Source organism: Protobothrops mucrosquamatus, unplaced genomic scaffold (assembly GCF_001527695.2).
Source record: "Protobothrops mucrosquamatus isolate PMUCROS unplaced genomic scaffold, P.Mucros_1.0 scaffold448, whole genome shotgun sequence".
Taxonomy (NCBI): Eukaryota; Metazoa; Chordata; class Lepidosauria; order Squamata; family Viperidae; genus Protobothrops; species Protobothrops mucrosquamatus.
In genome coordinates, this window is record NW_015386771.1 from 19669 (window position 1) to 41976 (window position 22308).

General features: G+C 40.8%; 1 protein-coding gene across 1 annotated transcript in view; it reads left to right on the forward strand.

The window, feature by feature from the left end:
• Nucleotides 1-549: 549 nt before the first annotated feature.
• The window catches only part of SRF (serum response factor), a 34700-nt gene continuing 12941 nt past the window's right edge, over nucleotides 550-22308 (forward strand). The window contains exons 1-2 of the mRNA XM_015816416.1: nucleotides 550-732; nucleotides 18323-18584. Of these exons, the coding sequence (XP_015671902.1) occupies nucleotides 565-732; nucleotides 18323-18584 (430 nt within the window). The 5' untranslated portion in view covers nucleotides 550-564. The remainder of the gene's footprint in view (nucleotides 733-18322; nucleotides 18585-22308) is intronic.

A 22308-nucleotide genomic window follows, 5' to 3' on the forward strand; every position in this document is an offset into this window, starting at 1 on the left:
AGCTCTGCATTTTCTTTATATATGGTCTTTCATCCACATAGTAACTAGGTTTGACTCTGCTTAGGTTTCTGACATCCATCCAAGGTCAACTACTGCTGCACCTAGCATAGCAATACACTAGGAAAGCTGTAATTTATCCAGAATCACACGAACACTAGCAGTAGATCCTCATATAGTCATTTAGTATTATTTTTTTAAGTATTGTGGAATGAAACTTAAGAGATGTCCATGTTGGTTAAAATCATGTATATTCTCAGCCATGGTTTGTTTTAACTGTGGCTTCTTGAATGCCAAACTGCATTATGGCTTACCTAATCCATAATCAACTCAAAAGGGTATCTCATGTCCTGTTGTGAGATGAATCTAGTTGTACTTCCTCTTCTTACTAGTGACATTTTTCAGAATCTGTTCCTGACTGTGGGTTTTCTTCACTATCTTCTTTTTTTCTTTTTTTTGTTACCTCAGGCCTATGAACTTTCCACCCTTACGGGTACTCAAGTGTTGCTACTTGTGGCCAGTGAGACAGGCCACGTCTACACTTTTGCCACACGGAAACTGCAGCCAATGATCACCAGCGAGACGGGGAAGGCACTGATCCAGACATGCTTGAATTCTCCTGACTCCCCTCCTCGGTCGGACCCAACCAGCGATCAGCGCATGAGTGCTACGGGCTTTGAGGAAACGGACCTTACATATCAGGTGTCTGAGTCTGACAGCAGTGGAGAAACAAAGGTATCCTGAATTTCTACCTTATCTTGTCAGTCTTTGGAGAGAGAAAGAACTGCTAGCATTATTGCCATCTGCATGTGTTTTTAATGCAGTAAACCTATATATTACCAGTTTAACTGCAAAGGCCAGACTGTTTCCTTCACTGCATTTTGCAGCAAGAGTACTGACGTCTAGCAGTGTAAGAGTTAATTCCCATAACTTAACTTTAGAAGGGAAAAAAATGGGATGCTCTGGGTCATGCAATAATTAGGAGCTATTAGGACTTGGATTCTGCTGTTGGGCTTTGATTTGGGGAGCAGCAGCACCCCCTGATCCCCAGCAATTCTCTCTGTGCACATGTTATCCAGCTTCAGTAAAATTTGGCAGGGAGAAAGGCTGAAGCTGACTGAGAGTGCTTTGATTGCTCAGACTTATCTAGTGTTACTTCTCCTGGGAGGAGGCTCTTCTCCCTTCCCCCACCACCTTCCCTGGGACCAGAGTAGATGCGCTGGATATCTGCCGAAGTGAGATGGGAACAGCCTGTGTCTTGCCTTCCTCTAATGGCAGCAGGCGCTGGGTGGCTGGGCTGGGCAGAATGTGACAGGTGCTCTTTGCTTTCCTGCTAGGACCTCCTGGAGCAGCTCTGATTTTTGGTTATCTCTGCCTGGGCGTCTCTGTGCTCCTGCTCATTGATAAAAATTGGATTCTGCCTCCATGGCCATATAAGGCCTGGTTTCCTTCCCTGGAGTCCCTGGCTGGGCCCCTCACATTCCTTATAAGCTGCAGCTGTCTCTTGCTTGGTGCTGTTTTGGAAGAAGGGGGCAGGGAGGACAGAGGGAATTGAAACACTTGGCTGAACAGACTATTCCTTCTTTCTCTTGGAGTATCCAGCCAAATACTCAGCTAGCTTAACTCTTTACTTTCTTCACAGCAGCTGGAGCATTAGTAGAGAAGTGGGGGACCCAGGGGACATTGTGTACGTGGTAGTGTGTGTGAGGGAGGGAGAGAGAGTCTCTCTCCCTCTGTTATGGACGGACAGAACCGTCCCCTCTCGTCAACAAAACAATAGAGGGTTCTACCTGTTTTCAATATTCACAAAAAGAAGTTATGGTCGGAATTTTGTAGTCCACAGAAGTATGACCAATTTAATCGAGACATTTAGAAACAGTGTTTCAACAAACGATTGAGTTTCTACTAGATGGGGTCACCAGTCAAACTCGCAAAGTCACATGACATGTCACGACGTATCGCAACTTTTTTTTCCATTGCTGGCAATGGGGTGGGTGCGGTTTCGGCATGACGCATCTGGCCCGAGGCCGGCAGTTTGACATCCCTGATCTAGCCCAAGCCTACTAATGTTATCTCACTTTGCGGGCTAAAGAGGCAGCCTTTTGCCTGATCCCACATGATGAATTCTATGTTCTTTGCTATTGCTTCCGAGTTTGAGCCTCTTTCCCAATCTTTATTGCTGTTGCCAGCACAGCTCTCTATGTACAGGTCACTCTCATGGCCGACTACCTGACTGTTAGCAGAGGAACTTAGCAGACTGGAACCCAGGAACTTCAGAATGCTTTGCCCCAAGCCACCATCCTTCTCTTTAAACCTTAAAATCTTTTCTTATTCTTGGTAAGCATGTAGGCAGGAGATAGGAAATGAAACTTTTGTAATAGCTTTTTCAGATCCCACACAGCTGTCTGCCTTAGCTTGAGACAGTCGGCAGTTGTATTAAGCAAATTATTCCTCTAAAAACCAGCCCTATATTGCCTCTTGTGACTGTTCAGGGGAGACCCCTATGTTGAGTAAACATAAACTTCATTTTTGGGCTTCTCCAACTGGACATCATATAATGTCTTACACACTTTTTTAAGTATGGAGAATACAGGTATGAATAATTACTGCAGATTATTTTTTTAGGGGTGATTTTGCTATTGGTGCATTATTTGCAGGGGGGTTAGCAGCAACGTAATTCTTCTGTTTGTCCTTGAAGCACAGCATTAAAGTCTCCTTCCCCAATGTCCCAATTCTCTCTATGTTTATTCAAAGCCCAAACCAGCATTTTAGAAAATGGATACCTACCTACCTGCCTACCTACCTACCTACTTTGATGTGTTGCCAAATTTGCATATTTAAGATTTTTTTCTTTCCCATCTCCATATTGTAATACCACAGCTTGAACTCTTTCAGCCTCTGTGTCAGATCAACACAGTTTTGGAGCAGACATGATAGGTCCAAAAATCTATTTTCCTCCTGGTCTATGACACTTTTTAAACAGAATTCTTAGGTTCTTATCAGTTAGAACCTATAACCTTAGACTTACATTTAATATGTTTTTTAATTGATACTCTACTATGAACATGAGAGATGATTTGTGGTCAAATTTTGGTTCTACTAAAAGATGGTTATAGATTTTATAGACCAACAGGAAGGCTCAGTATTGGGGGAGGCTTCTGAGAAGAAACAACTTGCAGGTATTATTCATAGGTTCCATCCCTTTTCACCATCATCAGCCATGATTTGGGGACGAAGGTGGGGGTAAAGAGTCAATTTGTAGAAGCATCAAACAGGCCATGCCTTCTGAGGAAGGAGCAATCTGGGATTAGCAAAGAAAATTTGTAAAAAGATGATGTGTGTTACTTGCAATATGTCTGGATGGTGCATAACTCCCCTTGGAGATAGTGGGCTATTAGAAACATAGATGTAATAGCTTAAACCGGAATGAGGAATATCCATGTTCCTTCTAAGAATAGGTGATAGGATTTTATCTTAGCTTACGTCATTATGAGCCTGGCCCCTCTCTCCAGAATCAACTAATTGGGCAAGAGTGTACCACTTCCCTTGGAAACATTTTTCAGCTAAGTATATTCTGGCACACAAAACAGCATAGGAACCAAAGTTTGCAATTTGACAACAGGCAGTGCCTGCTACAGTATAGAAACTAAAGAGAGAAAATAGAAAATGAAAGGGAAACTTAAAAACTAACTTGCAGGTTGATTGGATTGGGGGATAAGAATATGATAGCATATCCTTTCTGTCATTGTCAATATACCTGTTTTAGATTAGCGTGGATAATAGGGCTTTTTTCATATTGTTAAGATACAAATTTATTGTCCCTCATTGCTGGTCATGCTAATGATGATGGGAGTGGTTATTCAACAGCATTGATTTATCAGTCTTTAAAACCCAGAAAGTTAAAAGATAAGCAAGGAAATCTAGGAATAATAATAATAATAATAATAATAATAATAATAATAATAATAATAATTATTATTATTATTATTATTATTATTATTATTATTATTATTATTATTAAAAAAAAGTTGGAGGTCTTCTAGTCCAACCCCCTGCTCAGGCAGGACACCCTATACCATTTCAGACAAATGGTTGTCCAGTGTCTTCTTAAAAACTTCCACCTTAGTTCTTTATATTCATATATAATGTGCCTATTCTCAGATGTGTTGAACTACATTTGAATGTTTTTGAATTTTAGGTAATTATGAATAGAAAAAGTGGTAAATATTACTGGACTGAGAAGGGAATGTTACGGCTTAATAGAATTTGGGTGCAATTGATCGTAGGGAGAAAAAGAGCTCACTGGTTATTGAAATTCTGAAGGTGGGTTTCTCCTTTGCTTGAGAGCTAGCATTGCCCTCTTTAAAAACATTTCTCCATAATAGAGAGAAATTAGAAATATAGTATACTTTTATAAAGGGTAAGTTCTCCATATACCTGTGTAACAGAACTGATATTTTTATAGTAAGGAGAATAGAATTTATTGCATAGCAAAATGAGACTCCTTAATAATCTTGGCCAACTTGGACTGTTTACCTTAGAATTGCCTGAGGCGTGATAGTGCCAGAAGTAAAAATACTGGAATTGTCTCCTGCTAGATTTGTTGGAGGGCATAACAAAGTGTATTTCTTATAGAAAACATAGATAAACCCTCCACATTTAGAAACCTCATCTCCTGTTTCTAACTCTGTATCGGCAAAAGTTGAGATGACTGTTTTCCTTCCCAAGACCTAATTCACTTGTGTGAGATGCTACCAGCGTTAGCTTTTCTGTTGAGAGAAAACGATATTTCTATATTTGTTCCCTCCTTCATCTCCATACTATCATGCTGATGCATCCCATTCTTATTAGCTGTACCAATGTAGGAGCTGTTTGCAACAGTATAATTGTTTTGAGAGTGTGGAAACTTTGTATGCTGATCATTGAGTTGTTTTGAAGTGAGGGGGGAATTATACATATGGACATGCTAGGAGAGTATCATTGGCTACTGGTTTTATATAGAGAGAAGATCCTTATGCTGGTGGTAGATAGGACTGTTCACTTTTGTGGTGTTTAGCAAAATCAAAATACCTGAAACAAGCTTATCTAAAATAAAATTATATTAATCAACTAATCCTTCTCCTTCACTCCTAACAGTGAAGTGGGGAAATTGCTAGTCACTACCCACAAACCAAAATTAGTTCTCAGAGTAAGTTTATGATCAGTGATAGACCTAAAATTTTAAGCATATCACAAAGATCATATAATCTAGTCCCTTGCATGGCGACATATCTAGTGTTACAACAGTCCTAATATAGGTATTCAGACTTTGCTTTAAAACCTTTAATGATTATGACAGACTTCCTGACAGTGAGAACAACTAACCAATAGAATAGCTTGCCTCCAGAAATCTTGGGCTCTCCATCACTGGAGATTTTTAAGAAGAGGCTAGACCAGGAGTGTCAAACTCAATTTCACTGAGGGCCGCATCAGCATTGCGGTTGCCCTTGGGGGGCTGGGTGGGTGTGGCCAGAGTGGGTGCAGCTTACTGGGTGGGCATGGATGGAGTGGGTGTGGCCTACTGGGTGGGCATGGCCAGTTCTACATCATTCGCGTCAAGGATGCCTGTGGGGGGCCTGGGCAGGAGTGGGACAGATCTGAGGGTCTCTGGCAGAAGAGGGTGGGACCGGGGCAAGTGCCAAGGTATGGTCCACTGGGGCAAGTGCCAAGATGGCCAGCACAAAATTGTACATTGGCTCCCGGCTGGCCTGGGCCAGGGCCAAGGAGCGGGGGCCGTTCCCTCACTGTTTCCAGGATGGCTTCGCGGGCCACATGAAACCACTTCGCGGGTTGTATCCGGCCCCCGGGCCTTGTGTTTGACATGTCTGGGCTAGACAGTCACTTGTCTGAGATGGTATAGATTCTCCTTCTTGAGCTGGGGGCTGGACTAAAAGACCTCCAAAGTTCCTTCCAGCTCTATTCTATTCTGTCCTGTCCTATCCTATTATTATGAATCTTCCACTTTCTAAAACACCGTTCCATTCTTAAACAATTCTCTTAATTGCTTTCTATTGTTTTCTTGAATTCTTTTTCTTGTAATTTGCTGATAGCTAAACCTTTGCTTTGAAGCAATGATTTCATTGTACATGAACTATCCTTCAAATAAATGATATATCTTTTTAATGGTCTCATCTCCAAGTGAAACACAGCAATTCTGTCAAGCTTTCCTAATATTAATATGAGTTGGCCAGTAAGTATCCAATCATCTTTGCCTCTATGCTGTGGGTTATATTCTAATTTATCAATCTTGTTCCTAAACTACAGTGTCCCATGAAGTGAAAAGCAGAATAACATAATCTAACATCTTGTGATTGAAATGCTGCCTTTTTGTTGATGTAACCTACTGTGTGCAGAGAAATTAAATCAAGTTTTCTAAGGAAAGAGAAAACAAACTGTAATTTTCTATGCTGCCTCCATGACTTAACACGACTACGCACATATAGTTGAATTACTCAAACCTTTTAAGACTGTATATTTTTTGTCTTGTCTTACTCTACATTCACTTTTTTTGTGAATGGGCACTTATATGAATGATTTGTGGATGCTGGTGTAGCTCATTCTGCTCTGTAGACTCTTCCTGAGGTCTTACCCATCTCCTCTGTGATTATGCAGGGAGTTAAAGAACATTCTTTTTGTTTTCCTGTCTTTTGATCCACTAACTACCCAGCATCCTTGTCTCATGTCCCCTGCCCCACTATTTTCCCACTAACTGCTGGGTTAGGATTTTCTGTACAAATAGTCTGCCTCTTTAGATAGTCCTTACTTTACAACAGTAATTTCTGTTGCTAAGCTATGTGTCAGGCTTGTCTCAGCTTGGGCATGTAGGATAAAAAAAACCTCGACTCCATTTGTAACGAAAGGTATACTTTTACTAAAGCTGGATCTGAATATTCCTGCTTAAAATTTGCCTTTTCCCCATTTCCCGGGCCCTCCCCCACGTGACCAGTTCATGAGTGTCCAATGATATTTGAATTTGGTGTTTTGGTAACTGCTTTAGGTTTGGTGCCTCGTTGGTGTAGTTTCACATTCTGTTCTCATGCTCATGTCCTTGGATGAGCTGGTCATTTCTGGATTGGCACTTCTGATTCCTGTCATCCTGTCATCCCTCCCCCCCCCGCCGCATTCCCATTCTCCCTCCTCTCGCATTTTATGGCAAGATGCCAGTGAAGCAGGCTCAGGCTGAAGCATTTACAATGGCAGACCTGACACAATGCATTTGTAAAGTGTGGCATCATGTGACCTCATCAATTAGTGATGCAATCCTGATAGTCTCTGTTAATGGGGAAACCAGTAGGAAGTTGCAAACCACAGTCATGACAAGTCTTTCCTTAGGTGGGTCACTAGTATGCAGGTGAGTGTATGGAATGTGCCCAGGTATGGGGGGGTTGTTATGGTGCCATGACTGACACCGACTAACTCTCTCCCCCACGACAACGTACTGTCAAGAGTATGACAGTATCGACACCACCGCTTCACTAATCTTACGTCGTGACGTCCGATTGAGTGACAAGTGAGGTCCTCAAGTTAAGACTCACCGAGTTCCAACTGAGTCGGAAGGTAGGAAGGCTCTAACCATTTTACGTCTGGGTCTAACAACCCCTCAATATGCTCACTCTGTAAACTGCTTCAAGAGGGCTGTAAAGCACTGTGAAGCGGTATATAAGTCTAAGCGCTATTGCTATTCTGTAGCAAGTAAGGGAGTAAGTGACTTACAACTTTTCCAATTGGCTTCCCATTCTCTTTGCTTGTGGGAAGTTGGTAGGGAAGGTCACAAATGGCAATTGTTCAACAATGGGATGCTGCAACTATTGTAATTGTGAGCTGGGTTCCATGTGCCTAAATTACAATCACGTGTCTATGGGGGTGCTTGTAATGGCCAGAAAGTTTAATGGTCACTGAACGAATGGTCATTAATCAAGGACTACCAGCATTAAAACTTCAAATGATCTTATTTTTACTCTGCCCTTTGATCATAGCTTCTTTGTGTAAGACAATCCTTTTGAATCTGAGTTTGACTAAGCTCTGAATATCCCTTCTTAATTCTTCAAGGGCATCTTCTTCTGTAGATGCAGGCTTGTTTCTCTCAGCACAGCTGGTGAGAATTTGTGTGAAGTCTGGGAGGCCACCCTCTGTTTTGCTACACAGGTAGCCCTTCACTTACAACCATTGGTTTAGTAACCATTTGAAGTTACAGCCGGCACTGAAAAAAGTGACTTATGACCAGTTTTCACACTTATCACCATTGCAACACCCCCGTAGGGACATGATCAAAATTTGGATACTTGGCAGCTGGCATGTAGTTACGATGGTTGCACTGTCCCAGAATCATGTGATCAGCACGTGTAACCTTTCCCGCTGGCTTCCGATAAGCAAGGTCAGTGGGGAAAGACAGATTCGCTTAACAAAATAATTCACTTAACAACTACAGTGATTCATTTAACAACTGTGGCAAGAAAGGTTGTAAAATGGAGCAAAACTCACTTAACAATTGTCTTGCTTAGCAACAGAAATTCTAGGCACAGTTGTGGTTGTAAGTTGAGGAGTATCTGTGTTAACTCTCCACTAAAATGGAGGAGGATAAGGTTTTGCTAGAAAAGGGAACACTTGTCTCTACTGGATCTCTTTGCAGTACACCTAACTTCCCTGTCAAGAAGCCTGAATGGGAAAACATCTGTCCTATTTATTGTTTTGTTCAGAATTTGTGTCTTATCAATGAATATGTTGTTTCATTGCATCCTGACTGTCTCAAACCCAGCTACGATTCTCACTTATATCCAGTGGTGGGATTCAGCTGTTTGCACCACTTCGGCAGAACTGGTAGCTAATTTTTTTGTTGCCCAGGCCCAGAATAGACTTCTGGAAGCGGCATCCACACAGAGAACATATTTGAATCCCACCACTGCTTATATCCCATTTTTGCTTCTTTTCTGTGGTTGATTGGAATTCTGCTTACTTCCCTTTCATTCTACTTCTCAGTACCTTTTTGCTTTTACTTAGAAGAACTGTCAATTCACTTGCAGTCATCTCCTGCAGGGCTTGGTTGATAGGCCTACTTTGTTGATCAAATTTTGCCTCCTGTTCTGAGCACTTTCTCTCCCCTCTGGGATTCCTTGTTTCTTCAGTATATGTATAGGATATTTTTCTGTGTTTGGTGGCAAGGGCTGCTTAGCCCTGCTGATGTTTTTGGTTGGACATGGACACAAGGTTTCTAAGTCTTTACTCCAGTTTTGTTTTCTTGGCCATATCCTATTATGAAAATTCCTACAACCAAGAAATAAGTCCAGGATATTTTTTTTTAAAGGAATGTTACATGGATCTCTAATTTTTCCACCCTGTCTCCATTGGTTCAAATTGACCATGATTCCGAATCTTGTTTCTTGGTTTGAGGAAGAGAATTCTTCTTTCATTATCTTGAAGCAAAGTCTGTCAACTGCACCAGCATATACCCTCCATAGCTATTCTAAATCTTTTTGCGCTCTTGCCATGCTTAGCAGGGCATTGCCTCAGGAGTACTAGTTCAGCTTATGGGTCCTGGGCAATGGCCTGTGGCTTACTATTCTTTGAAACCTGATCTGGTAGCAGCTGGATGCCCATAGTGTTTCCAATTGGTAGCAGCTGCTGCCCTTTAACTGGAGTGTGCTCAAGATATTCTTTTGGACCATCCCATGACCTTGCTAGTACCACAAGCCATAGAAATTTGCTGCTTTCTCAAAATACCCAATATATCTCTGCTCAGTTTTTACTCAGTATGAGAAACTTCTGTTGCTAATGTGACTCTCAAGCTCTATCAGACTTTAAATACTGCTCCCTCCTGACGACTTTCCTTCTGATTGTGGGGCAGTAGTAAGCACTGTTCCTACTTCTGGTCTTGACCTCATTGAAGTCCCATTACATCACCTCACTGGGAGCTATGGGTCATCTTTTTTATGAGGATGGTTGATGGTGCTCTGACTACTCTGTTGTCACAAAGCCTTTGTGATAGAGGCTCATTCTATTGCCACAATTATGTCTGCTAAGATTACAAAGCTTGTTGCTCTAACTTGTATTTACACCCTAGCAGCAGGTTTTTCAGTGGCTATCTATAGTACTAACTCCAATATGCTTTTGATATTTGGTCAGATTTGGATACAAAGGGATTTCCCTTTTCTGGATACCCCTTTGTTAATAAGCTGTGGCTTCCCTCCTGAAATTTCTGTTTCCTCTTGCTGGGCTGACAGGGACATCCCATCTTTAGCATAAGGTAACAATTTGGATTATGCTGCTGTTTCTAGTTTTTTTGTTTCCCCTCTCACTCTTTTTGCTGTGGAAATTTTGGCCTTTTCTTCTCCAGTCTGTCCTTTTTCAGGGACCATTCCTTCTGTTTCCTGAAGACACTGCTTGGAAACACTTGGGGGCTCCACCTTCTGATGGCATTTAATGGGTTGCTCATGCCCCCTCCCCCATATTTCTTTAGAACCTTGTCCAGCTTCTCTGCTCTTGTGATCATCTGGGCAAAGGGAGGATTGCACTGCATTTTTATGTACAACCACACAGAGTTTGTTCAACGTGTCGTTCACCAGCTGTCGACACCCCATACACGTCTTAAGTCGGATGTGGGAGAGATTCACGACAGTCGTCGTGAAGGGACACCTACATACCTGATAAGGCTTAGAAACGTTGAAGTAAAGTACCTATACGAAGGAACTTCTCATATAACGGTAGATGACTGACATGACCCCACCTTTTCAAAATGGCCTGAAGCCTTTCCTACTTCTATGGCCAATGAAATAGCAATAGTAAAGTACTTAACAAAAGAGATTATTCCACAATATGGCTGTTCCTCCATAATAAGAGTGGGTGTTCTACAGTTTGCTGGCCACTTAAAAAAACATACCCAAGGCTTTGGGGACCAAAAAGAAGCTCTACACTTCTTATTACCCAGTTTCTAGTGAATTGATGGAGAGATCAGATGACTGTATAAAGACTCAATTAGCCAAATCGTGTACTGAAATGGGATTAAATTGGGTAGAATATGAGAACAAATTGCCAGATGCTCTCACATTCATGTAGCCATCAAGGCAAATAATGGATCTGTTTATTTGATAGGGCCTTGCCACTAGATGCTATGTACCTTGAAGCTTGTACCTCCCTGCTGGGAAGTCATGAACTTCGGGGGGTTTTTTTTAATGTATACTCGCCAGAATTTCACAGCCCAGCCTGTACCCCTCAATTAACCCAGTGCACTCCATCCAACCTGGTATTTGGTTCTGCTCAAGAGACTGGTGCAAAAAAGTAGGAACTCCTTCCGTTGGTGCAAAACAGGCCATTTTATATCTCCCGTATTTTCATTTGCATAGTGACCAACGCCTACCACCACAGATCCTGGAATTGCCTTAAAACAAACTCAATGATCAAGCAATATCGTTATAATTCTGCGTCTAATTTTATTCTTAGTAATTATTGCTACTTTTGGTCTTTAAGTTATTTGCTTTAATCTGCTAACTTCTTATCATGCAAGCTATTTATTAGAATTTTTTTATCCTGCCTTTTATTACTTTATAAGTAACTCAAGGTAGTGAACATACCTAGTACTCCTTCCTCCTCCTATTTTCCCCACAACCTCAACCCTGTAAGGTGGATTGGGCTGAAAGAGAGTGAATGACCCAAAGTCACCAAGCTGGCAAATTGTTGTGTTTTTTTTTCATAAATTGCTGAACCATTGGGAAAGGATGGAGTCTAGATGTCTTTTCCATCTATAATCTTAATAGCCTGCCAAGTGATTGCTAAGCAAGCAAACCTCTGTGGTTGCTAGTTGTGCAACAAATTATCAGTATAACTGTCAGACCAGCATAGGACAGTATCTAACAGACCATTTATACCTATAGCAGCATCTCTAGATTATTTCCAAAGAAGTAATCCAAGGTTCTTTCTCAACTCATAAATTACATTTTCATAATAATACCCATGGGGAATTCTCTATTCTATATCAAGAGGCTACTGTAACCTATTTGACATGGGTCAGTACTGTTGCTCTGTGTTTGAATGATGAAAGGATTTGTAGAAGTGGAGGATAAGGAATGCCAGGTGACCCTAACTTAAATGATACCTATGAGGTGTAGGAGTCCCTGGAAAGAACTAATAGTGCCCTAATCACAGATTACATGCATAATATATCTATAATATATAATTTCAGGTAACTATATCATTTGCATAGAAGAGGAGGGAAGGATATAAACTACTAACCTTGTAAAAAACTTCAAATTGGCCGTAAAGTATGTTATGAAAATTTAGAATTATATGGATCAGACAATTTAACAAACATAAATAACTCTCTTCCAACCCCTAGATCCCAAGTATTATGTTCATTTAATGAATCTTTTTGTCTGCACAGCACTGGAGACATGCTACAGTCCATTCATTCATTCATTCATTCATTCATTCATTCATTCATTCATTCACTCACTCACTCACTCATTCATCCAATTTCTACAGCTGAGACTCAGCCAGATGACTCTGTGTGGCTTACCATTCTAAAATTATAAAACAATTAAAAACATTAAAAGAATAAAAACATTCATAAAATAAATAAGTACAAAGAGCAACCATGATGATTTTCAACTAATAGTTAAGCCAAATAAGTGGACGCTTAACACATTACAAGCCCCAGGCCTGTGTATATAGCCAAGTTTTTAAAGTTTTGCAAGAGGCAAACCGGGTTGGGGCCATTCTAATTTCCGAGGGGAGAATATTCTATAAGGCAGGGGCTACAGCAGAAAAAGTCCTAGTTCCTGCCAATTGACACTCTTCGGCTGATGGGATCTGCAGCATGCCCAATCTAAACAGGTAGAAACTCTTGGAAAAAGACGGTCCCTCAGGTAACCTGGTCCCAAGCCATGTAGGGCTTTAAAGGTGACAGCAAGCACATTGAATTGCACCTGGAAACACACCGGCAGCCAGTGGAGTTCATGGAGTAATGGTGTTGATGTGCCATAGAGCCGGCACCATTTATTACCCATGTAATAAATATATAATAATATAATACACTATAATATGTTAATATATACTGTAAATGTATGATAATATAATAAATGATGTAAGCAAACATGATAACCTCCATATACAGTAATAGCTCTCCTCTAGGTCCAAAATTACCACAGGTAGAGATGGTGAAGAGCCAGGTTGCACTTGCAAACTATTCAGCCCAGAATATTTTTTTGTCTGCAGAATGGGAAATGTATATACTGTAGCTGTACCATCTGGCTAGAAAGGAACATATGTTCTCAGATATATCACCTCTGATGTGCACATAAGAAGAATCTAACTAGCAATGAGGTATTACATTTGGGAAGCTGGTCTCCTCTACCTTGCAAGGGAAAGAACTTTGAGAATTTTAATAACTCATAAAACCTTTGATTGAGGGAAATACACCGAAGGTAAGAGGGAATCAGTAGGGCAGGACTTTGGAGTGGAATGGGGGTATTGCAGACTTGCAGCAGGCTTTTAGACATTAATCCTAAAATACTAGAAAAGGTCTATAGTTCCACTTCATTGGGAATTTCAAACTTATAGAGCATTGTGGTGCCTATGTCAACACAGGTTGACATAGAGGTTGAACTGAATGTCCAGAAGACCAAAACAAAAAACCACCCAACAACTCCTAAACCCACTGTTAGTTCTGTTATCAGTTAGAAAACTCAACTCAAGGGTCCTTCACATGACATTGGAATTGAGATAAATCTTGAATAACCCGACTTTCATCCCTAGATTGGTTGTGCCAATTGATAGTTATTGTCATTGAACTTATAACATTTACTTTTGTATCTTTTCTGCAGTTCTGTTATTCTTTATATACTCACCATTCCAGCTTTGTCTCCATATTCACTCAACCAGCTTGGTTCAAGCCAGTTAGGACTAGATCAGAATGGATGGTTCTAGGGGAGAGAACTTTCTAAAGCCAAAGGAATGTAAGGGATGAATAGAATGTAAAGAACAAGACAGCTGTCACAGTGTAACTATACTTGATATTTAGTTAAAAAGGAAGTCCAATTGCTGTTAGTTCAATTGCTGATAAGAAGGTGCTGATGATTGAAAAACTGCTAATAGATAATGAGCAGACATGGCAGGATGGAGAAGGAGATAGAGAGGACAACTAGGGTCCAAAGCAAATTGGTGGAAGCCTGTATAAATACTATGTACTTTGGCTTGTTCAGGGTCTCTCTGTTTTATAGGAGATATATTTTTCTAGTGCTAAGAAAATAAAATTTACTAAGAAAGTACAATTTACTATACTATACTCTCCAGGTCCAGCAGACCCATTGTCAGATCTAAGTTAGATGCATCCTGCCTAGGGCTAGGAGAAATCCTGTGATCCCTCAGGTTACGAAAGCAAGGGGCCTTGTCATGTGGCTGGTCTGGCTTTCTCCTTAACAATAGGTCTGTCCTCTGCAATGAGAAGGAGGCTGCAGCTGAGATAATGGAAAGTTAATTTGCTGAACTGTGGCACCATTATCACAAACTCATCCTAATTCCATCTACACAGTTCTTGGTGCCAGAACTGGAGAGGAGCGGAGGGGTAGGCAATTGCTGGCTGGCTCTCCCCGTCTCTCCCCATCCCGCCTTCCCCCGCCTCTATGCAGCAGGAAGGGTGTTCTGGATTTGTTGTCTGCCTTTCCTTTTTTAGATGTTAGTTGAGCTGTGAATTCCTTGTTTTTGGCAGTGTGTCAGGTCAGGAGCCTGGAGAAGCACATGGGAGTGCCTGCCGGCTGAATCTACATAGTAGTGCTGGGAGTTGGGGGGGGGGCAGGGGGGAGGCTGGCAGCAGCAAGAACACTGACAACATTAATGACAAGACATTAACCCTCCCCAGACATGTTAAGATATTGCAAACTACAGAATTCAAACAGAAATAGCTATTCTAACCACAGAAGACAGCATTTTCTCTGGTTTAATAGCCCGTAAAAACATAATTACCGTATGTATACTTTTTTCCCAAAAAATGTTTTTTAAAAGAACTTTTTATCAAGAGACTAATCCAGGAGAGGACTATGCAAGTGAAATATGCTTGATTCCAAGTGCCTGGAACTCTGTCCTGAAGCATCAAAACGTTTGATTGGGAGCTGCCCAGAGTCAGTTAGAAGATGGGTAGCTATATAAATGTTTTAGGTAAATAAATAAAACAAACAGACAGAACTGGCCTTCACTCAGAATTAGCCCATTGTATTTCTCATGTAAGCAGATGGTTATTTTTACTCATATGGGGACTTGTCAGATACTTCTTTTGAGAATATTGTTATAAGGCAGTTGAAAATTGAACCTAGAACACTAAGCAATCAAACTTGCAGAGAGGGGAAACTTAATGCATTTTGAGTACAAAGAAAACACTGGTGCACTGTGCCTCTCTGTCCAGTCTTTGCTGTATGGAAACATCACTGCCCTTCCAATGGTCCATTTCCATACAGATAGTAGCTTGGCAGTCCCTACTTTTTAAAATTATACATTTAATTAGATTTTGAAAGAAATGTAATTAAATATATAATTTAATCTTTATATCTGTTTAGAACCACAGATTTGGAAGAGGCCATTGAGGCCATCAAGTCTGTAGTAGGATGTGACATGATCTAAATATCTCCATTTTAAAATTTATCATCATTATCATTATCTTTCTGGTTGGCTCATTCTCTGGTCTCTTTGATCTGGATTCCAGGTTTGAGTAACCATAATTTTTGGTATTGAACAACTTAAGTGTAGATCTGGGAGAGCCATAGAATTCACTGTCTCTATGATAAAGGTGGCTTGTTCCAAGTGATTTCTAATCCAGCACATCCATGTGGTCACATGCTAGATCTCGGTTTATCTGAATATGGAGGGCATTACTTTTACCCATTTACTTTGATCAGATCACTTCCTAATCCAGCTAAGATTAATTGCTGCCCAGGATCTCACAGGATGGGACCTGTATAGCAATAGCAGTTAGCAATAGAACCTAGACTTATATACCACTTTACAGGATTCATTGGATGATTTACAATGCATTTGTATATTGACTTCCACAATCTGGGTCCTCATTTTGCTGACCTCAGAAGGATGGAAGGCTGAGCCAACCTTGAACCCCATCAGGATCAAACCCCAGACTGTGGGCAGTTTGTCTGCAATGCTGCATTCTAACCACTGCACCACCAGGGCTGCCAGAGTTTAAAGAGTGTATCTCAAGCATCCAATAGATCCAGAGAGTTTCCAGAGTACTCAGTGGCCTCTCTGTCCCACTTAAGAGTTGTTCTGCAAATCCTGGAAGATCTAGCATGTGACTTAGTATTCTCTAAAGCACAATAGCATGGTTCACGTTTTATGCTATGGTTTGCTTAAGCTTTGGTTTTTGAATAGGCTATAGTTTCCCGAATTCATATATAGTACCAAGCCTTATAATCATAGCCAGAATGGCTCAGATCACATGAAATGCTAAATCAACATTACATTATGGCCTCATGGGATGTGTAACTCAGAGGTCATGCTACCTGAACCTGATATCTCTGGGAAAGCTATCTCTTAGAGATAAAATTTGAAGATTAAAAATGTCCATTCTGTAGAGTTGCATATTTGTATAGTGCCATGACTATTCATGACTCTTTATAGCATGGAACTTAACAATGGGAATTTATAGTCAGTTCAGTTTATGGATCTAGTCACAAAAAGCTTCTCAGTAAATTTACCAATCAATTAACAGACATTCACAAACTTAAACAACTAATTGACAGAGAATTAAAGATAACACTGCATTAGACAGTTGCTTCCTTGCTTCTAGACAAAATTTAGTTATAGTAAGTGATAAGCTATTTGTAGCAAAACAACTCCCATTCAAATGAGCTGATAAAATGGATAGCTTTGTATTTTTATAAAACAAAAACAAAAACTTTCTCTGAGTACTTGGAGAGATAGCCCTTCAAATTATTCTCCAGACCTCTCTTCCAGGAAAACTAGTAGTATCATCCAAGATAGTGAGTACAAACAATCCTCAGTTTGAAATATTGCATGTTTTGGCTTATTAATGAACAAAAACTGAGCAATCTCAAATACTGAAGGTGAATGGCATTATGTGCATTGAGATGCATTTGTTCATATTATTACAAAATCTAATCTTATTAGATTTTTATGGAAAAGCACTGATGGCAAAAAAGCAACATTGTCCTTTTAATTTCTTTGCATTCAGTTTGTGCATTACATATTGACCAATATGAATTAATGACATGAAACTCAGAGCAAAAAAGCATAAATTTGAAGACTAAACTTTGGTTCTACAGAAAGCAGATTTGTTGTTAATCTTAGGAGTGGAGTAAACCAAATCATTGGAGTAAACCAAATCAATAGTTATGAAAATCTCAGAGTTTTCTGGGTTTGAAAATGTGAATATCATATAAAAGCTGAGCAAGTAACTTGGAAGTGAAGTAGAACATATAGGAAGTTAGTATAAGGATTTAAAGAATAGGTATCATGTAATCAGGGTTGTGTGAATGATTGTAGCAGCAGAATACTAGTTAACTGTGAAGGGATTAGGGCAAGATATTGAGAGACAGAAATGAAAAGATTGCATCATCGAAGAGACCTGCACCAGGTAAATCTTGAGTGCTGCATACCATAATTTAAGAAGGATTCAGACAACCTGAAAGAGATTTAAGAGAAGGACAATAAATATTCTCAAAAGACCAGAAATATGATTCTTTGACCAGAGATTGAGAGAAATGGGTAAGTTTAGCCTTGACAAAAAAAATATTCAAAATGGATATGAGAACATTTGCCAATTCTGAAGTGGATAATATAGAAAGACACAATCTATGTTATTCCTAGAAGACAGGATATATGATAGAATCATGGACAAGTTACAGGAAGCATGTCCAAGTGAAATTTTAAGAAATAATTCCCTGGTCAAAGTCCTTGCTGCCATTGGGGCTTAGAATTAGTGTACGTTTGGCCTGCCTAAGCAGACTGAATAAGTATGTTGCTTAGGCCTTTGTTGCCTCCTCAAGAAAGTGTTTGGTAAGCTACTTAGACTGCTGATGAGACTCAACCATTGTGAAATATTAAGGAAGAATCCATGGTTTAGAATGGGGAGAAAACAGTAGCATGGGAATTGAATTCAACCACGTGTGGAATAGTATGGTGATTTTGAGAGCTTATTGACCTATACATGTTATCTTTTATTTTTAGATGTGGATATACTGTACTACCAGATAGTCAGAAGGGGAAAGGCTGTATTCAGTTCTGGGCAGTGTACTCCGTTTGGGCTTGGCTCTTCCTACTTGCGCTTCTTTTGCAGGACTCACTGAAGCCAGCATTCACTGTCACCAACCTCCCAGGGACGACGTCCACCATCCAGACAGCACCCACAACATCCACATCCATGCAGGTCAGCAGTGGGCCCTCGTTCCCCATTACTAACTACTTAGCACCAGTCTCTGCCAGTGTCAGCCCCAGTACAGTCACCAGTGCCAACGGAACAGTGCTGAAAACCACTGGAAGCGGCGCAGTGGCCTCTGGAGGACTAATGCAGATACCTACCGGCTTTACCCTCATGTCAGGTCAGTTTCTTTTTTTGCCAGTTGAAGCGTTTTTGCGATAGCTGCTGATTCTTCTGCAATTACACTGAGCATGCTAGACCTTGCCCCTTCTTTGACTTGTGAGAGGCTGGAATGGAAATGCCAAAACTGCATTCTCTTAAATATGATTGTTTCATAAAGGAGTATGGCTGAGGCCAGAATAATAGCTAGTCTAGGGACAGGTTCTACCAGGAGAACAGGAAGTTTTAGGGAAACGGTGGTGTTGCTGTCTCTGCTGCCAGCCTCCTCGTTCCTTTGAGGAAATGGAAAGTCCCCCCTTTGACATTTCTGATTGTGAGAATTGTAGGGTTTGGAACTGGGACATGGAGCTTGGTCAGCGCCTTCCCTCCTCTTCCTCCCATGAAAGATGTATAGCAGCCTCCCTCAACTGGATATTCCGTCTTCTAGAATTCCACTCGGAATTCTCGAACTCATAGTCACAACCCAACTGAAGGCATAAGATTGGAAGAAGGCTGCATATGATAATAATTTAGGAGGAGAGATTAACAAGAATCCAAGAGGGAATGAAGGAGATTTTAAAAACATCTGGCCCTGATAAAAAGCCTTTTTTTCTCCCTCCTTCCAGCAGGTGCTCCACTCCCTCCTGGGACCCCTACCATTCCTCTCACTCAGTTACAGCCGCACTCGCTGGCCCTCTCCGGCCAGCAGGGCCAGGCGGCGGTCGTAGGCATACCTGGACAGCTGCAGCAGGCACAACAGACAGTCTTCCGATTTCCAGCTACAGCCGGAGGGCAGATTGTGTCTCTGACAGGTCAGCTGCACCCACATTGCTGCTTGCATATGGAAGGTTGGTGGGAATGCACGTTTTCAGGGCAGCTGGTTGACCTGTCTGGGGTTCAGTTGGCTTGTGTTTTTGGGAGGCCCTCCTAAGAGCAATGATAGAAAGTTGGGAAAAGTTAGTTGCTAGGTCCAAATGGAAGTGTGCTGAGGCAGGAGTGGAAGGTGCAAAAGCTGTTGCTTTGTCAGCTGAATGTGAGTGATCATTTATTTTAGGAAGAATAAAGACAGATATGACTAATAACTGACAATATATTCTCCAAAATAGAAGGCAAATTCTTTCAGCTGTTTGAAAGGTAGTCCTAAGAACTTGTCACCTAGGTGGGACTGATCCTTGTAAATCTGCAGTCTCGGAACCATGCCTGCCATCTTCATTTTTTAAAACATCTAACCATTTTCCTTCCTCTCTTGTTTGTCCGTTAATGCTTTTTAAAATGATTGTCTATTTTATCGTCCGGTTAACAGACATCCACCTGCTCTTTTTTTTTTCTATCAAATCATAGTACTTGTTCTTGAAAAATTCAAAAGCCTGTTTTATTTGGTTGTTTTTAGTCTTGGAAGTATTGCTTAAATTTGTATTTCCCCCCCCCTGCTGTTATGAGAAATAGTTCTTGATCTTTTGTTTTTCATAATTCAAATTGTGATGACAACAGAGGACACTCAACTTTCAAAGCATACTGGCACATCTTAAGCATTCAAACCCTTGACTGAAGAGAGTGCCTTGTGAAGGGGAGCCTAGATCGAAGAATTAAGACATCGTGTAGGAAACACTACTGAATGTGGAGACTCTTACTCCTGAAGATGCCAGGATAGAGAGATGAAGGAATATTTTAGGGCAGATACAGTATATTTATTTACTGCAACTATGACTGTCCTCTATGGGACAGCTGATACAAGGTTATTAACATGAGGCGTTTTCCTCTCTGAAGCCACGTAATAATGTTCTTCAACGACACGGGTGTCAAACTCGTCACGTGACGTGTCGTGATGTATCGTGACTTTTTTCACATTGCTGGAGCTGGGGTAGGTGCAGCCTCTGCATGATGCAACCGGCCCATGGGTCGCCAGTTTGACACCCCTGTTCTAGGATGTTAATCTGTTGTGACAGTAACTATATTTAGCAGCATAATTCCTTTAAAATTTAAAGTTGCTGCTCTTGTGGTGGTATAAATTCTGTGGTATACCTTTTTGCTTTGGGGAGTGATGTTTCTGGGCAGTGCAGGAAGACAAAGCAAAATTGATTGTGACAGAAGTCTCCATTTCTCCTGAGTTGTGACTGGTGAAGTCAAATAAGGTAAATGCTTACTGGGAGGGAACAGAAGGAGAGAGAGAGAGAGAGGGAGGGAGGGAGGGAGGGAGAGAGAGAGATGATGCAGTGGAAAGTAACTACTCTGCGGAAAACTGTGAAACTTAGGAAAGGAAGAGATTTGGGGGAGAGGTAGCAGGAAGGCCTTTGCAACCGTGTTTGCACAATCAGTAGCATGAACTTTTGATTAATGTTTCTAGCTGGTGCTTTTTAGCTCTGGTATAGGACTTGGTTTTCTTAAAACTTGAAATCATATGTTGGAAGTCTATCAGAACTTCACCTTTCATTCAAATACAAAGTGTTAGATGGTAGCAAATGTAGTAGCAAAGGAGATGGGGAAGACTTAAGGTGCTTACGGTTGTCCTCGACTTACGACCACAATTGAGTCCAAAATTTCTGTTGTTAAATGAGACATTTGTCAAGTGAGTTTTGCCCCATTTTACGATCTCTCTTGCCATAGTTGTTAAATGAATGACTGCAGTTGATAAGTTAGTAACATGGTTATTAAGTGAATCTGGCTTCCCCATTGACTTTGCTTGTCAGAAGGTTGCAAAAGATGACCACATGACCTTGGGACACAGCAACATCATAAGTATGAACCAATTGCCAAGCATCTGAATTTTGATCACATGATCATGGGGCTGCTACAAAGGTCATAAGTGTGAAAAATGATCATAAATCACTTCTTTCAGTGCTGTTGTAATTTTGAACAGTCATTAAATGAACTGTTGTAAGTCAAGGACTATCTGTAGTATGATAAACGGTATGCTGACATAGATATTTATTGTGATTCCCTGGTAAAGTTCTGAAACTCAAAAGAAACTTGTAACTCCTCTGGCAGTTTTTAGTGTGAAAGAGTGCCTAGGCCTTTCTTTTTCTGACCCTCCTTCCCAAATCCTGCCTACACTATCAGCCATGTTGGACCTAGGATCAGTTTTGAATTTCTGTGCATTATTCACATGTTTGTGCAAAATACATGTTGCCTTTTCCTACCCATAAACAATGGATAACCAATTCATGCTTATTTAGTTTATTGCATTTTTAACATAAGATTGCAGCTTACACAGTGTGGAAATGTTATCCCAAGATATTCCTTCCCTCCCAGCAGGTCTCCCTGCAGACAATTATGTCACAATTGACGTGTTCTGCATGTGATTTGGGCCCAAATAGTTTGATAATGTATGTCATGAAACAGTAGTAAAATGGGAAGGATGTTCATTTCCTTTTTGTAACATGCTCCTGGAATGGGAGTAGTCATAGAATATGGCCATTATCTGAGTGCCATTGTCATTAAATTGGCTAGTGAGCACAAATGAATTATTAGATTTGCTGCAAAACATATTTCTGAACTGCAAAGCATGTTTTTAGGATTGAAGTTAGTTACTTATGATGGTTTCTTTACCTGGCATTTGGATTAAATGACCCAAATTAATATGTTTGTCTCTTCTGTATATGTTAGCGTTTTAGGCCAGGGGTCCCCAACCCCCGGTCCGTGGACCAGTACCAGGCCGCGGCATGCCAGCAACCGGTCCGCACAAACAAGCAAAGCCCCATCCACGGGATGCAGGCAGCACACAAAACCACACACCCTCTGGTCTGTGG